The sequence below is a fragment of the Rhagoletis zephyria genome, unplaced genomic scaffold (genome assembly GCF_001687245.7).
Source record: "Rhagoletis zephyria isolate East Lansing unplaced genomic scaffold, Rhagoletis_zephyria_1.1 Rzeph_scaffold_01859, whole genome shotgun sequence".
NCBI lineage: Eukaryota > Metazoa > Arthropoda > Insecta > Diptera > Tephritidae > Rhagoletis > Rhagoletis zephyria.
Genome location: NW_016158943.1, coordinates 58,965 through 78,362, shown reverse-complemented (window position 1 = coordinate 78,362; position 19,398 = coordinate 58,965). Strand labels below are relative to the sequence as shown.

General features: G+C 31.7%; 1 protein-coding gene across 1 annotated transcript in view; it reads left to right on the top strand.

Moving 5' to 3' along the window:
• The first annotated feature begins 10,573 nt into the window (after nt 1–10,573).
• The window catches only part of Mrp5 (Multidrug resistance protein 5), a 31,499-nt gene continuing 22,674 nt past the window's right edge, over nt 10,574–19,398 (top strand). Inside the window, exons 1-3 of the mRNA XM_017619390.1 lie at nt 10,574–10,654; nt 11,659–11,838; nt 18,565–18,650. Coding sequence (XP_017474879.1) covers nt 11,762–11,838; nt 18,565–18,650 — 163 coding nt within the window. The 5' untranslated portion in view covers nt 10,574–10,654; nt 11,659–11,761. The remainder of the gene's footprint in view (nt 10,655–11,658; nt 11,839–18,564; nt 18,651–19,398) is intronic.

Sequence of the window (19,398 nt, the reverse complement as noted above, 5' to 3'; positions counted from 1 at the left end):
ATTTTCTAAATAGTCTAATTAAAAAATTTTGAAATTTTGATGACAATTTTTTGAAGTTTGATGATTTTCGTTTGCAATTTGTGCAATTTGTGCAAGCTTTGCAACTTTTGTTATTGTGGTTTCTGATTTAGATTGAATTATATTTTAAATGAAAATTATTAAAAATAAATAAATAAACATAATTTGCAAGCAATATCGTTGCTAATTAGTTGCACGCATCTGTACATACGTACGTATTCATCTTCGTATTAGTCTTCACATCCACCTTCATATTGTTGTTAGTCGCTGTCTTCGTAATAGTCTTCGGATCGTATGCGTATTCGTGTTCATATTTATTTCGTCGTCCTCTTCGTATTCATTTCCGTGATTTTCAATTAACAACTCATTTCATTTCAATTATTAAACCCTAAAACACGACAAACACCTTTCCAATGGTGCTTGTGGTTTTACAAAATCGGTCCAGTAGAACCGCCAAATGAAGGCGGGCAAAATTTATGTTATCCCGTTATACATACATATATGTATGTGTGTATATACATACATATGAACATACAGTGACGAGCAAAACTGTAACATGATGTAACACTTTTTGTTTCAACCACCGCTATATTTCCAAGTTCTAACGACTTTCATCCTTTTGTTGAATATTCTTGTTGGTACATCCCTACTCCCTCTCTCATAACGATTTGAAGTCAATCCAACAACAACAAAAAAACCTGGAGACAAAAATGTAAGTTAAGGCAAATGTTACAGTTTTGCACTCACTCTCAGTTTTGCATTTTACAGTTATCTTTTGCTTAGTTGGAAATCAGATGACTTTTTTCTATATTGTAATTTATTCAAGAAGTGATCACCAATAAATAATATGGTTAATCAGGAAACATAAATGTAAATAATAGATTTACTGCGGAAAGGCGGGACCGCAGGGAAAGTGGCAAAAAATTGCGAAGTTTGCCACATGAAAATGTTAAGACTGAGAAAAAATATAGCCTACAGTGTTACTAAGGACAAAGGAAGTCTGTCAAAATATATTACAGTCCGATATCTTGTGAACTTAGTAGCAAGTAGCGCTGCAGCCACTACTACAGAAGCGCTTAAGGTATTAAAATTGAATGCAAATCAGTAGACAGTGAGGTGAAAAATTGCCAAATTGAGCGCAATGGATCATAAAAGAAGAAAAAAGCAAATTTGATCAAAATACATGTGCGAGTGTGGCAGTGTTTTGCTGCATCGCACGAAAACCGAACCGTTGCCTATTGGGATATGTTAGGCCTTACAGAATGCAATAAAAAACACATTTTTAAGATTTAATTGAGGGTTATTTGGACTAACAAGACTTAATTAATCGCTTTCAATCAGATGGCCGGGCATGGTATTGGATCAAAGGCCCAAATTAAGGCTAAGCGCATCATGTATTGCAAACTGTGAATCACGGTGGTCGGTCAATATTAGTTTGGGGTTGTATTTCAAAAATGTTGTTGATCCGTTTGTACGCATTATGCGTAAGAAAGAGTATCTGTTCATATTTCAACAAAATTTGCAAGATGTAGTCGAAAAAATTAGAGTTTCTGCTGAAAAATCAACCAAAACACACTGCACATGTTCGCAAAGACTGGAACAAAAGAAAAAATTTGCCAATTTGAAATGGCCTCCACAATCCGAGGACATGAATCTCATCGAGAATTTGCGAAATCAGCTAAAAGCGCAGCTTACTAAATATCCAAGACCGTCCAATGTAGTACATGAGCTGTGAAAGCAAACCAAGGATATATGGGAGGCTATACCTCCAGAACTTTTACAGAGATACACATTAGGTATGCCAAATTGCAACCAGGAACTAAAAAAAGCAAAAGCATACTGAACATTGTGTTAATAATTCTTTTTTTTCGTGAAAATTGTCAAAAAGTTATTAAAAATATATGAGTGCAAAACTATAACATTTGCCTTAATTTACGTTTTTGTCTGCTGGTTTTGTTAATGTCGTTGAATTGACTTCAAATCGTTATGACAGAGGAAGCAAGGATGTACCAATAAAAATATACAACAACAGTATGAATGTCGTTAGAACTTGGAAAGATAGCGACAGCTGAAATAAAAAGTGTTACTCCATGTTACAGTTTTGCTCGTCACTGTATGTACATAGATATCTGCGCTTTTCTTAAATCCACCATTAAATTCACCACCTCTTCGCCATTCAAGCTGAGTAAAAAGTAACGGGCCAGCTGGCAACATTCTCAAGTCTCGCACGTGGCAGCACCGCTGCAGCGCAGAGCAAAATAAATTATGATAAAAATCTACAATTACAACAACAATCAGCCTCTGTCAGTTTGGTTTTTGTTTTGATTACTGCCACAGCACTAACATCCCAACTGCACCACATAAAAATCCAATTCTAAACAAAAATTTAATTAAAATTAAAAAAATTTAAATTATTTGAAACAAATTTGTGTATCGCCGAAATGGGCTAATTTGTAACAGCAAAAGCGAAAGCAAGCGAGTTCCCATCAAGCATACAATGTATGTATGTATGTATGTAGGTAAGCAGCAGCGCCTAAAATCATGTGTGAAAATGGTAAATTCAAAAATGTGAATGGAAATAGAATGCACAACAATATAATGTCACAGTGACAGCGCATATAAACATTTATAAAATAAACAAAAAGTGGAATATTGAATTCGTAGTGCATAAACAAAATATCTAACAAAATGTGAAACAAATGCTGGGAGGGTGGAAAATTCAATAATTCGATTCGATCTGCAGCTGCTGCTGCTGCTGCTGCTTTGGCATTCAGTATCGAGGGTTGTTTTTGTAGTGTTGGTGTCACGGTAGGTGCCCTGTACACGCAGGTCACAGCACCGGCAGGTGCACATACATATGGATGGGTGTATTTTTGTATCTGATGACAATGGCCGATGAGCGATGAGGCGTTTTTATGTGTGTGCGTGCGTGAGTGTAGCCATGCGGGTGGCGGCGGCGTATGAGTGCCGAATGCTGCAGCTTGGCTTGCCAATGATGCGCGAATCCGGTTCAATTGTATGAAATGTACATATGTATATGTAATATGTATTCGCTTGACAGGCAATGTTCGCTATGCTTGATTAATTTGGGTAAATAAAATGGCTGTAAGGTCGGTCATATTTACTTTAGTACGCACGCCAGTCTAGCTCAGCTAGCTGGTGTGCACACGTGTCAACATGTCAACCGCCTATTCTTCATAAATTGTTAACAGCTGATGTTTACAGTTGTCTTTTTGGAAAATATTTTTTTTTTAACATTTCATCGGTTGTCTCTTACATACTGCGTGCTCCATGTCCAAAGTGATTATTAAAAAATTTACTTTAAATCTACTGAATTGAAATTTATCTGTTCTATGGTTCGCATAATGGATACTTACAGTGTTGGCCATATCATTTTGACCAAATTCAAAATTATATTGATTGCCACTAATGTTCGTTTATTAATGGGGTTGTATGCGTTGATTTGTTAGAATTACTTTTGTCGCATTTGCTTCCATATAACGAATAAACACAGTTTACTTTCATATGGAAGAACCCCGCAACACCTTCGGCGAAAAAATTCTAAAAAATCAACGTCGGTTTTAGCCACTTGAAACTTGAACATTATAAGACTAAAAATGAATGGGCTAAAAAACTGTGTACTGAAAATCAATAAAAGGTTCAAACAATATAATTTCGAATTTGGTCCAGAATGATATGTCCAGCATTGTGTGTAAATATTTTTGTATTTGGAGTATCTGTTTGGATAGTAAATATGTACACTGGCGGCAGAAACAATACACTCGTCGTGCTTTGAAGAGTTTTGGCTATATTTCTTCAGTTTATTTTATGTTTAATATTTTTTTATAAAATCCTAGGTAGTTATATAACAAACATCATATAAATTTGCTTTTCAAACTTTGAACAAAAATTATAAAAACTCGACAAATTTTCACCAATTTTTCAAACTTTTTATTTAGAATTTTTAGAAAAATTTTCGACACACTTTGTATGGGAGAAATGCTGTCAACAAAAAAAAAGTCTTAAAGATCAACGCTATTTTGTAGCCAATTGGAACTTGCACTTTTGTTGCTTTAAACTGAAACATAAAAATTCTTTATAAAAAATTTCTAGATTAAACAACAACAAATTAAATGATATATGAAGGAATAGTGCAGTGATAATTCAAAGAGAAGCGAAATCTGTAGTTTGGGACGATGCCCAAATGCTACTGATAAACTAAGTTAACTTTAGGATAAGCGATAATACAGAAAAGAAGAATTAAGTAATACTAATACGTATCACAAAGCCACATTTATATTTACGGAACAACAAAAAAATATATATGTACATAAAAATAATATCGAAAATAGGTAGTAGGACTGTTTATCTAGCACTTTAAGATTTTTACACAGATGAAGACGGAGGTAAATTTTAATCTTGAATATAAAGTTAAGTATGTGGATTAATAACGGCAATGATAAACATAGGTATAAACTTAAAAATAAAGAAAAATTAAATATAAAAAATGTGTAGAGAAAAAAGGTAGAGTTAGAGAGAAGTATATATGTACATAGATAAGGATACAACTGAAGACAATATTTTTATAAAAAAAAAAACAAATTTTACTTGAAAAACGTTGTGAATATTAAAGAAAAAAAAAACACGTAAACACTTGGTTGAGCCACTGTATATACTTTAGTATTCCGATAGGGTGCGATGTACGATGTATTTTGGAACGAACTCTCGTCATCCGTTCCGAAATTAAATCAGATGATTACTAGGATTTTCAAGATACTTGGGCCAATGTTCAAGTACCTACCCCAGATGCTGGTTATTATATTTATTTGATTATTTTCAAAAACACGCGGCCATCATGCAAACGGCCATTCAATTTATTTGCTTTTGCTCCAATTTCACATTCTCCATACTCTTATAAGCATTAGTACGTACCGTTAATGATGCATTTGAGTTGTGTAAAATGCTCAATAATGTAGACATTAGATGGCAGGCATGACATGAAGCATGAAGCAATATTTGGGTTAGTGTAACTTTGTGCTATTTATATTCCTGCATATTGCTCCCCAACCGAGTAAAGAAGTTGTCGGCAGCAGCTGCTTTTACTCAAAACACAACAACTGAATTAAAGTGAAGATATTCAAAGACGCAAACGAATTAATTGTTGATACTAATACTTAGAGCACCCACGCGCTTGCCAGCTCGTACGCCAGCCCAAGAAAAATTGAATGTGTTAATGGGACAAACTGAAATTCAAATGCGTTCGTAACATCAAACTATGCAAGTATGTACATATGTATGTATATACCGCACGCGCTCTTCAAAAATGTACTAACTCAAAATTTGCCATTATTGTTATAATGCACTTAATGTACGTAAATAGATAGAAGCGGATAATAGATGTGCTCTTTAATCAATTTCTTTTTTGGTGTATGGACTTTGTACTTATTTTCGAATGGGGAATAATACAACTTTGATAAAAAAAATTCACTTGAAATCGATATTGAAAGTCTGCCCTCTAGAACTCATTTGTTGTAAAAGATAAATATTTCTTTTTTCCTCACAACCAGCAGCCCTAACGTAAAATTCTAGTCCCTAATGGGAGGAATCAAAACTAAATGGAAGAACCGGAAGCGGTGTTTTACAACTTACTTAGTAAGATCTAATCGGTGGTGTTCATTTTGTGCTTTCCTAATAGATAACATTAGTCATGATAACAATTTTGGTATTAAAAGCAAAAAAAAAAAAAACACACGGATTACCTCGTACGGTGCTTACCTATTTTCCAACTGGGAATGTGTAAGTTTGTGAGTGTGTGAGTATGTTTGTTGCTCTTTCACGCTAAAGCGGCTGGAAGTACTTGAATGAAATTTGGCACACGGATATTTTATAGCCTGGATTAACATACATATTTGGATATTTTAAGAGAGTTGCCACCTTTTCCAAATTTCTAAATCAATTAAGGAATAAGTTACATTAAATAATTACAACAATGTGGGTGTCCAACGAAATGGGTTTGAAGGCTATTTATTTCGAAAATATTTTCTGAAGATGGTTGCCACATGTTGTAAAAGTTTTAAATAATTTAATTAACAAGTTAATTGAAATATTTTAATGCGTATATATAGGTTTCAAACGAGAGAGATTAAAAAAGCATTATTTTGAAAATACTTTTAAGCAGGATTTCCACCTGTTTAGAAATTAAGAATCAATTTATTGGACTTGACAAGTTAAATTAAATATTTCAATATGCTTGTCAAACGAGGGGTTTAATTAAAAGTCTAAGAGTCAGTGACATTTTTCGTCATTATTTAGTTAAGGAATCTCTTTGCCAGAGTTGCAACGACTTTAAGTCTAAAATTAAATTGGCAGATCGAAATTCCGTTATTAACTACCTGGCAGAACGATTTAAATGCTCTTCGATTTCGTGTAGTTTGCGGGTAAATTTATTTAATTAAGAATTTTTCTAATGAAAATATTGGATAACTTTGATGTATTATTTATAATTTTATTAATTGAAACAATTATTTAATGACAGCTAGCGACAAAAGTCTAGGCACAGAGAATTTTCCACACTTTCTGGAAAACTATTTATTTTAATTTTCTTTCAAAATAAAAAATATGTATAGTTCGTACTAAAAAAACATGAAAATAATATTTCTAAGCATATAATAAAAGTTACAGTTCATTTAAAAGAGTGGTTAAATGAAACATCATCCGAAAAAAGATAAAGAATAGATTTTTCTAAAATATTTTTGAAGAAGTTTGGTTGCTACCTGTTTTAAAAAATCAATTTTAGTTTAGTTAATTGAACTATGACATCGAGGTTCATTTGTATCTTAAATTTAATAATAAATAATTTACACATATGACGACTATCTACAAAAGATAAGTTGATTTAATTGAAATTTGGAACAAACTTTGGCCATGTTGTGAGATATTTTAATTTTATATAAGAGCATCAAAATGATCAGCACAATTCAATAGAAGTCGGTATAACTGATTGAGGTGCAGCTATAACATTTGACGTGGGCGAGGCCCTAGGAAAAACGTAGTACTATTATATTAAATTTTAGTATAAAAAAGTTTTAAGCGGCTGCAAAAACGCGTTGATTTTTAATATTTTTTTTTGTGCTGCCGGCAAACCTTTTATTATGTTAAAATTTAAGGGACTACCAAATTGCATACTCGAAAAAATTCTAAAAAATCAGAGTTCAATCTTTAATGAAGATTTGTTAAATTTTTTTAAGCTCTGTATAACGTTATAAATTTTTATGAAAAAATAACAAAATAATTTTAACTTTAAAAACCTTGCAAATATTTAACAAAAATCACCGTGTACTCATTTTTGCTCCCCACTGTACATATGTATATGAAGTTTTTAATCATCTAGTTCTAAATCTCTAAAGAACCAATATACCAAAAAAAGGGACTAATTTTCAAAATTCCTCTTTATTTTCACCTTAATATGCATATAAATTTTACACGCAAATGCATTCAATCCAGGCCGTTGATGAAATTATTTGGTATAAGACAACATTTACGACTCATTCAACCCATTAATAGCCCATACGCCTTCTCACATTGGACGTGTAAGAAAAACAACATATGCATATGTACATACATTAAGCCGTATCACGACATATGAAAGAAAAAAGTTTAGTGTGTGTCACTTTGTCGAGAGAAATTTTAGAATTACTATCCCTTCATTTTTATTTTTATACTTTAACTCTAAAGCTCTCGAGACGACCTTGCTAAAAAAGGCTTAGGCTTTATTCAATTATAGTCCTAAGCGAGGAATTTTCAGTGACATAAAGACTTTAAAAATCGGATATCAAATGGGAAAGTTTTAGCCTAAAAAAATGTTTGTACCCAAAATTTTCTCTCGACATATGTATTCAAATAAAACTGACACACGCTAAACTTTTTTTCGTGATACGCCTTAATGTACATATATACATACATATGTAGGTGCATGAGCTTTTATATATGTACATGTGTAGATATTACAGATTAAAAGTTGGCCGATTGGGCTCGTACATTTCTTATTTTTTGGTGCTGTAGCGTTCTGAGAAGCAATTCAATAGAATTTCACTGCAACTCTTTGTGTACATATGTACATATGTAAGTAATTTAAATTCAATAAGCATTCGGCGCTTACTCAAAGTTCACTACAAAAGAATAGGCAAGTATGTACGTACAACCAAAATACGAATAAATTTGACTCTTTTGCACATTGCTAAGTGACAATTTTTTGAAGATTCGCAGAAATATGGATAAAAGCAAAAAAAAAAACATGGGTTAAAGATAATGTAAACTCACTGGACTTTGATATGAAAACATACATATGTAGGTTGCTTGCAATTAAGGGCCGATTGTTCAATATCTGATTAGCACAAGTCGGAGTTAGAAGCTCCGGTTAAATACAACGACTGCTTTATCGAACACATGATAAGTAGTGATAACCACAGGTTAAACATTGTTATTGACGTTAGCGACTCCCTGTTATATGTTATGGAGTCGATCACGCCGATAAAGATGTTTAACTTCCAGTTAGTGTTAACCAGACATTGAGAAACTGGCCCTAAGAGCCGTTTGCTCATTATCTGGTTAACCCTAACAGCAAGTCAAACATCCTTATTGACTCCCTGTTAAACGTTATGGTGTCTTAGATAACAGTTATTGAAGACTTTTATCTATAAAAGTCATCAACAAAAATCAGTCAGTGTCTTTTACTTTTAAAAGTCATCAATATAAGTCAGTCACCGACTTTTATATTTTAAATTATTTGTATAAAAGTCATAAACATTTTTCGCAGTTAAGAAGGTGTTGGGAAACAAAAGTTTACTACGACTTATACAAATTACATTTATAAGTATGGTTTAAAAAATAAAGGTCAGTCACTAATTTTTATTTATGACTTTTATAAATAAAAGCCTTCGATAACTGTTATCTAAGACATATAATTTAAAAATCAAAAATAACTGTTATTGGCAGATTATTTAGATAAAAAAAATTGTTATTTTGGATTTATAAAATCAAAGTAACGGTTAAAAAACAACTATTTAAAAATAGAACCTCTCTTGATTTTGCATTTATGTCGCGAAAATATTGATTCAACTGTTGAGAGGTCTTCCACATACAAATATAATTTATGTAAATCAATCGTGATGTTACTCTTACTACTTCCATTTGAAAATATGTTTTCACTTATTTCACGTTAACTGCAATCACATTTGAAACTTTTGAGCCTTTACTCAACTTTAAGAAAGACACAAAAGGGATTAAGTTCGTGAAAAACGAGGAAAAGTAAAATTATGTCCTAGCAAAAATAAAAATAATAAAAAATAAATGATTTTGTTTCAAATTTTAAAAAGGCTTAAAAAAATACAATTGTACCGGCTTTTCCATAACTGTTGCAGAGGTCTCACAGGTGGAAATAAGAAGCTTTTGGAAAAAGTTCATAGCGATAATGCAGTGGTTTGTAACCCAGTGAGCTTTTTAAAACGGAAAGCGATCGTTGGTGCCATATGGTGTCGAGTTGGGCCTATATTGGCCTATTTGTAGGGGGAATATACTCCTCATCAAACCTTATCTAAACCAGACCCGCTACTGCTCATTTAACCAGCAAACAAAAAATACACCAAACTCCACCACACTGGGGCTGAGAACGTTTACTTACAACTAGTTCATACACTGGCGGTCATTAGAATATACTCGCCTTACTTTGAAGAGTTTTGGCTATATTTCCATGGTTTATTTTATGTTTAATATTTTTTTATAAAAGCCTTTCTAGCTATTCAACAAACACCATATAAATACCTTTTTCAAACTTTATACAAAATTTTTTAAAAATTCGAAAAATGTTCACCAAATTTTTAAACTTTTTATTCAGAATTTTTAGAAAAATTGTTGGTATGCAGTCTGGCTAGCTATACAACAAACACCATATAAATCCCTTTTTCAAAAAATGTTCACCAAATTTTTAAACTTTTTATTCAGAATTTTTAGAAAAATTTCTGGTATGTAGTTTTGTAGCCCATTCAATTTTTGGATAAGTTTCAATTGGCTACAAAAAACCGTTAATTTTTAAGAATTTTTTCTGCTGAAGTAAGGCGGATCTATTCTAATGACCGCCAGTGTACAAGAAACTAACTTCGATTTTAACTCGCTAAAATTGCACTCAAAGAGATTTCAGATTACAATTAAGAATATAATAACATAGCATAATAAGCATTTCTTCAGAGTAAAATTTTGTAAAATAAAATAGCACTGACGTGTTCGCGCAGTCTTTGAATTTCATTGATAGTTGGAAAAACACAAAAAAGTGACGTATGTAGATTGGTAAAAGCGCAAACTCATTGGCCATCATAAAAAAAAAAATTGTTTAAAGAGAGCAATCTTAAAAATCAGCTAAAACGATAGCAAAGAGATTTTATACTCGTAAATGTAGACTTGGTGGGCAGCTCTGATCGCACGTTTTTGATACGAGCGTGCGGAGACGGTATAAAAGTGACGCGCGACTACTCTTCACTTAAGAGTCTAGTACGGACGGTCAGAATGTGCGGAGCGCACTCGTTATTGGGAAAGGGTTCTAAAAACAGTGGCAACAAACGCATCATTACATTGGCAATTAATTGTACGTTTAATTTTTTGGTAGTAAATTTTGGTTGAAAACAGTGCTGTTGTGAGTTTTTATTTTTTTTGCTAAAAGTGTGGAGCGCTAGGCAGCAGAATGCCGTGACAAAAGAAAGATTTTGTGACATCTTTCTTTTCAATATATATATATATATATATATATTTTCAATATATGTATATATACGCCAACGCATGTGTGCTAACAGAAACGAAGTTAAAAGGCTGCAAAAAAGATCATTCATCGATGTACATACTAGATGCAAATTAATTGAACAAACACACGCGACTGGTTAACGAAAATGATGTGAAAAATAATAATTAGTAAATAGATTATGCAAGGAAGTTTCAAAAAAAAAAAAAACAACGTGAAAATACAACCTTATTTAAATACAAAATAAAACCTGTCACTATTTGCTTAATCTTATCTTACTTTTTTAAATCGCTAAATCGCTTTACTGAGTAGATAATAAATTATATAACCAATCCGCAGAGCTCTGATGAATATTCAAATCTTTCGTAAAAAAGTGCCAACTCATTAAATTATATATATAATATATGTAAACGTGCTTGCTATCACACAGATAAAAATTGTGCCCTCTATTCATGTTATGGTGTTTTCGTTTCTAACAAAAAAATTTCGCCATTTGATTGCCCCTTTCGCTTTTCGTGTTCGATTCTAAAATAAAGGCAAGCGGTGAGAAAATTGTGTGTTCATTTCTTAAAATGTCGCACTATTGTCAGGGCAAAAAAAAGGCACATTCTCCGCCCTTTGAAGCTTTGTCAGGGGAGAAGGTTGCCATGAAAATCAGACAAGACATCAAACACATTTTGCAGCGCGGAAGGGCAACATTTTTTTTGAAAAAAAAAAACACGAAATCACCATTAAATGAATCTATGCTCCCAAGCGCCACTATACGCGTATTTATATCACAGCATATTTATCAAACACAAAAATCAAAAAATAAAAAACTAATATAGTACTCCATGTCCATTTATTCATTGCAGTTAATACATACATATTTAAGTGTTGTGAATTTAATAAAATATCAAGTGTCAAGTAATATCACTGCCAATTTGACTTACGGAAGCATCTATAACATACGCCGCCATGCAGTCATTTAAGGCGGACGAGTTGCCGCGCAATCCACGCGAGAGCGCAAATCCCCTCTCCACAATCATGTTTTGGTAAGTGCCGTCTTATAATATTTAATATTTACATATGTATATATTTGTATGCACTTAGATTAAGATACCCACATGCATTAGTACATACTTATGTATGTATGAAGCAAAGTAATTTACTTAATTTAAGATTTTATATACTTACATACACATACATACTTAACTATTTAAACAGCTTCACTACGTGACTTTCGTAGTGCGTATTTTTCATCAAGTTATATGACTGCAATCGTAGACAAAATAATAACATATTTTTAACGACTAAAATATAATATCAAACTGAACGATATTATAACTTTGTTGTACATAGTTAAGGTTTATAATTTTGCTTTCAAATATTAAACGAGGTTTCTGAAGAATGTGCTTTCATAATTCTAAAAACGATGGTCAACTTATTTTTGAATTCAGAGTGACATCGAGACAAGGCCTCAACCAAACTATGCTCAAATGTTAGTAGCCATGGTCCTAACATGGCATATAGTTGTTGGAAAATTTAAGTGTTGGCGGAGGACTTCAATTTTCCTCGTGAAACGTTTATGGACATAAATCGAGAAAACAACTAAAAATGCGCATGATTGATTTATTTTAAAGCATACCCCCCATACAAACGTTATCTCTTAAACACAACACCTTTAAAATCCCATAAAAAAAGCGCACCGATGAATATATAAACATATGACTCTGATAAAATCGCAGCCGGAAGTGAATATTATTGTTGAGACATCAAGTTGTCAATCACCATTGTAACCAATGCGAATGAGTTCAATAAACTTACAATACAAATTTAGAGTTATCATAAACATATTGTAATGTATGAAAGAGTGTAATAAATATAAATTGCTTCCAAAATGATAACACTAGTGTCTATAATAATAATAATAATAATAGATTAGTGTTTGGCCGAGCTTCTCCTCCTACTAGTGGCGTACGCCTAGACTAGCTTTCACCAAAATCATATATGTAAATCAGATTCAAATTCCATACAAAATTCGACAAGTTTTCATCAAAATTTTTTTAAAAGGTTTTAATCTAGGTACGCAGTTTTATAGCCCAACTAATTTTAGTCCATATAATATAAATAAAATAAAATGCTACAGAAGAAAATCGCAATGAGAATTTTTTACCTATTCTGAAAATTTTCTAAAAATTGACTTAGCAACATTTCACTTTAAGCTGGCGACATAATAGAATTTAGCAGCATTTTTTCTTACAACATTTTAACCTATTAACTTTAGTTTTNATTATGTACAAGCTTGGACTTTTGCTACAGGCCTTCAGGAGCCCTCAAGGTACCTCAGTTCATTTGGCTATCCCAGGCAAGCAGAATTCTTAGTTAATTTTTCCATGGCAACAAAATATATCAAATTTGTCGAATTTTAATATTTTTCAATCCTGGTAGTGGATTCCTAAAAATTATTTAAAAATTTTGAAATTTTTTTCGATGTCTTTATTTTGTACGTAGAACAAACTGAAAGGGGGTGCTCCATACAAAATTCCGAAGTTTACATTTTCCTCTCTTCCATCTTAGATTGAAACTATAGGATTGCAACACTTGTTAGCTCAGATGGGTTGCTTGCAAGAAACTGGTGTTATATAAATTTTGTATCGTTGCACATAACTTCGACTCAGTTTGCAGACCGCTTCTCCAATTCCGATTATTACTATAACAAATAATAACATTTGAGTCGGGTTCCGGTCGAATTTTTTTTTACTTTTTCTAATATATATACTTATATATAGATGATAACGATTGACGCCATTTTGGTTTTTTTTTAATCCACTGCATAAAATATATGTACGTATGTACAAACATACATACATTAACGGTTGGCAATTTAAAGATAAGTGCAAATGTGTTAAAAAATCGTTTAAATTATGAATGGTAAGAAAATAGTCTTTTTAGATAACGGTACAAAATACGTGTTGATTTTACTACCTGATTATTAGCGAGCAAAGTAACTAGCTGACCATGGGTCTAAATCTAATCAAAATCTACATAACTCCAAAGTGCACTATGAATTTTAATTACATTTTTTTTTTTTATCTGTAAAATCTACAATTTTAATTTGGTTTTTGTTCTCCAGACGCCACTATCGAATTTGTGTGTAGAATCGCCCGCTGATTCCAAAAATCTAGTTCATTTTTTATTCTATGGATATGTTTTCGAGATATTTCCAATTTACCCCGTTATTCAGCTTAAAACAAAAGGTAGTTCCACTTAGTCACTTATATGTATCTCAAGAACCAAATGGAAATGGAATACGGCAAAGTAGTTTTTTTTCATATAATTTTTAGAAGTGCAAGCTTAGACTAAAAATTTAAACTATTAAACAAGTAAGTAGATAAGTGCGTAGAAAATGAACAAAAAAAAAAAATTACACTGAAGAGGGCAAGACGCCGAAACCGGGTTGTTTCCAAAACAAAATTGACAAGGGATGACTGAAAATCGTTCCAAAAATACATCAGACGTAGAAAATCTTATCGTGCCATTGACGTTTGCTACTATGCGTTAAGTAAATATCTCTAAACTGATTATCTACTTGTATATACGCGTTGCAAAATGGTACCGCTTTTGTAAAGTATGTCAGTATGTGTGTATATATTTGACCGAGACTTTCAAGAAGGTTGCACTTAAAATATTCTAATTGGCAAATTTCGGGCGTAATTCACAGCGCCTTAACCCTTAAGTGGCGTTGCTCCAAAAATATACATTTATGGCAGCGTTGCTAAATACGGCCAAGCTAAGTTATAACATTTGTTTTTTTTACATTGATACACTGGCATTTTTTGGTTACGATTGCTATTAGTGTGCCTTAGAAATAAAATAAAAAACTGACTGTCAAAATTCATAGAAACAAAATAAGCTCAAAAAGCTTTTTAAAGTGACTTTTATGTGGACGACGATTTTGAAATGCACCAGCAAACGAAAAGATATAGATCTCTAGCACATCTATCTACCTCAATAATGTTGTTAGGTGGAGTGATATACGTATATCCTTTTAAAAATAAAATTCTAAGTATATTTTAAATTGCGTGAAAACTGACGAACTTTACTTCGCAGCAATTATGTGAGGTGCAAAAAAACCTTAAATAACTTTGACTTAAATTGTATCTTTTGCCAGCAATATCAGCGGAAAAAAAATTAGTAAAGCAGGGACCGTAACCGTTATGGTTTTTATTATAAAAATCATAAATTAATCGTTTTTCGTGACTTTTATTTTTTGATAATTTTTTTTTCGTTATTTTATGATTTTTTTCGACCTATTTTAATCCTTATTTTGGGATTTTTATTTTTTAGATCAAAAATAATAAAATAACATTAAAACAAAAAAAATCAAAGACTAACGATTTTTTATCGAAAAAATAAAAATCATAAAATAATGATTAAAAATGATCGTAATTACATCAATCGAAAAATAATGATTATACAAGAATTTTAAATAAAAATCCTTCGTGATAACGATTATTTTCGGTCCCTGAAGTAGAGAACTAAACATGCTCCGCGTACTAAGAAAAATGTATAGCTAATTTAAAGGAAAATTAAGAATCCATATATGAAAACCTTCTTTTATAAAAAAAATGCATACCATATGTATTTGTATGTACATATGAGATTTCTAACGGTAGCTCACTGATTAATATGTTGAACATACATATCGACGGTACTTTGGCTAAACCTCTTATCTAAAAAAAAAAACAGTACGTAGCTCGTAAAATTCATTCAAAATAGGCATTAAAATGCTACGATTCATAATTAACTAAAAAGTCCTTAACCTTCAATATTCAGTAAAAAGGTTATTAAAATGATTTTCCGTTATCAATAGAAGAGTATTTTGTTAGACAGTGTTGTTTATAAGTGTTTTGAGATACGAGGTTTTTCCAAAGTACCGTCGATATACCAATTAAGATTGTAAATACATAAATGTTGAAAACAAAATTGTCCACATCAGAACGGTATATAATAAGTATTTAAGTACCTCGGAAGTGTACAACAAAATATTATATTTCCTTCTCTAAAGGCCATTCCACACGTTTTTTTTTTTTGGTCAAGATTGGAACAAAGCCCACTATTTTCCATCACGCGATTGGGATACCAATTTATACCACATTTTATGTATCTAATATGTGTTCTAAATTTGAAGCATATCTGACCAGAAGTAGGGTTTTTTTTAGGATAGATAGTTCTCGATCCGTGCGCCATCTATCAGCATACAAACACGCTGCTGCTTCTAAATTCCTTTACGCAAAATAACAATCATTAAATTCAATTTAGAAATCCGGGAAAAAAATGGTTCCCAAAGAAATGATGTATCAAATTTCATTATCTTATCATAACCGCTTCCGGAGATAAGCGATAAGAGAATATCAGTTTGTATGGGAGGTGCCACACCCCGATTTCCAATACCCACCACTTTTCACCATAAGTACGGTATTAATAACATATGTAGTTATGTAAAATTTCAGTACATTATCGTGAGCGGTTCCAGAGATAAGCGATATGAAAATATCAGTTTGTATGGGAGGTGCCACACCCCCTCTTACAATGCCTAGCCATAAGTAGGGTATTTACAATTTCTGTTTCCGTGCCAAGCTTCATAAAATTTCTGTTTACTGTGCGAATTGGTTTAATTTAAGAACTGCAGATCGATGACGCTAGAGTCGAGTTATTCAGACGATCGGAAGGTCTGATTTTGATATTAGAAAAATATGCTACAAGTGCGATTAAATATACAAATATACTGGAGTCGAGATGTTCAGAAAATCTTTATTTGCAGGCCCATTCTGCTCGTTAGCGAGGCTTTTGTGACCGCTATTTTAGGTACGTACGTTGGTAACGTTGTCAATATATTCAGCTATGAAGTTTTGTAGAAATTCTAGCATTGCATATTTTACGGGAAACTATTTTGTTCGCCGCCTATAATAATTCCAAAGTCTTACAAGGATTTTCCAATGATCTTCCAAGGACTTTGAAATTACGTGATTCAGTAAAGCTCGTTATTCGTCTCCTACTATCTGCACCGCATTTTTAAGTTATTTATACATTTAAAGAAAAATTTTCGTAGAAAAAGCTACCAATACATCTAAAAATTTTACCATGTCTTAGTTAGACAAATAACATTCGATCTTTACGTAATTCATACCAGTCCAAAGACCTGATTGGCAGCTATGGACTAAGGAGTATTAATATAAGAAATTTTTAAATCATTTAACAAAAATACCTTTTTCCTTTAAATATTTACCCGACTGTTGTTATCTGCTAAATAAATTGTGCTATGTACACATGTACATACAGTGGCGGTCAAAAGTGGATGAATGGTTTTTCGTTTTTAATATTTACAATGTTTTTCAAGCTATTAATTTGGTGATATTTTTTATAGAAATATGGTTCATACTTTACCAAAGACGATATAAATAACACTTTCAAACTTTATAAAGAATTAAAAAAAAAATCCACAAATTTTTAACTAAATTTCGAGCTTTTTAACCTGACTTTTTTTTAATTTTTTGGGTATGCTGTTAACAAGATTATAAAATTTTAGTAAATTAAGTGTAAGTTTTGAGCGGCTAAAAAATCGCATTGATTTTTAATATTTTTTTTTTTTGTAGACGCGTTTTGCACTTTTTACCATATAAACATGAATTTTTTGTGGAAGAATATGCGCAAGATTTTTTGCGAAAAAAAGTCAACGCCAGTTTTATACGAAAAAAACAGAAAAAGCCGCCAGCAAAAAAAAAAAAAAATTATTAAAAACCAATGCGATTTTTAGCCGCTCAAGACTTGAAATTTTATAATCCTGTTGACTGCACACCCAAAAAATTGAAAAAAATTCTGTTTAAAAATGTTTAAAAAACTCGACAATTACATAACAGTTGTGGAATTTTTTTTAAATTCTGTATAAAATTTGAAAGTGTCATTCATATGGTCAAAGCATGAACCATATTTTAATAAAAAAAAAAATATCAAAAAAATTTTAGCTTTGAAAACCATTGTAAATATTAAAAACGAAACACCATTCATCCATTTTAGACCGCCACTGTATGTATGCTAATAAAGCTGTTGTGTTGAGAAACATTAAAAAAAAAGATAAAGATTTCATTAAAAATATCGCTCAGTCATCACGACTATGATATAAAAGTTATGATTATAATTAAACAGAGAGTACTACTAGCGAACCACTCGTATACCGATTATAATATGCTACGATGACTCATGGTCGCTTTGACAACTACTCGCATTTTCAGACTTGGCCACATGGATTAGCTATTTAGTATCAGTTAATTAGACCGCACCTTCTTGCAAAACATACCCTTGAGCCTAAATACTTTTGCAAGGCAATTCGAAATTTTATTTTGGTCTAATCTAGGGAATTGCTATAAAATTCTTGCTTCAATAGTTCTACAGGATAAGAACTGAGTTTTCGTGACTACGTACTAGAACGGGGTACTTGCGGTCAATGAACTTTGGAAAACAAAACTTCTCGTCGAGATAAGAACATTGATATATCCCACTTAAAGATCCGACTTTAAATGCCGAGCATTTAAGGAAAAATTTAAAACGGCAAAAAAAAAACAAATTATTTATTGAAATTGCCTTGCAAAAATACTTTAGACCCCAAGGTATACAGCGATTTTTTTTTTTTGGTACAGTCTAATGTACTTACATTAGTATTAGATATATTATGAAATAATTTTAATTAAGAAAAATTAATTGTACTGTTTTCTTTTCAGCTACACTATGCCAGTGTTTTTCAAAGGCCGCAAAAAGACTTTGGACGAAAGTGATTTATATCGAGCTTTAAATACCCACAGATCAGGTAAGAAAAAGGCAATAAATAAAAATAGAATCGGTTTATTATCAAAATTTTGATGCAGATCGGTTCGTTTAAAGGAGTTATGTTGAACTGCATCAAATTTGCCATATCGAAAAAATGCAGGCTTATATCCTTTGGTTTTGTGTTGTGTAAAAATGTATGTACATTAGGGTGCATCATCAAAAAAATTTGCAGACTATAAAACATATTACACGAGCATTTTAAGACTTCCGCCATAATATGCATTTCGGAAAAATATTAAGATTTACGACAGGTAGACCGAACAGCTCGAAAAATTAAATTACTTATTTGGATTCCGTTGATAAAATGTTTAGAAATTTTTACCCAGACTTTTTGAGCTTAAACTCTTCTATCATCTCAGGTGATTCTTTTGAAAAAAATATTTTAAAAACTTTTTTTTTTATTTATAAAAAATCCATTTTTGGAGGTATTTTTAAATAATATTGTTCGGGACTACATATTTTATTAAATTTAATAATTCCGATGGAAAAACAGCATCGATTTTTTCCTCGTTTGTAGAGTGATGCAACCTAATGTACACACACATATATAGAAATAATAAATATCTTAATAAAATTATAAGCTAATTCGTAAAAAAAGTTTAAAAATAACCAGCAAAAAAGAAACTTAAACACATGTAAACCTCTACGTACTACTAAATTCATAAAGCCCCTACATACTATAATAATAATAATAAATCCATTAAAAGTGCAATCGATGCTTGTATGTA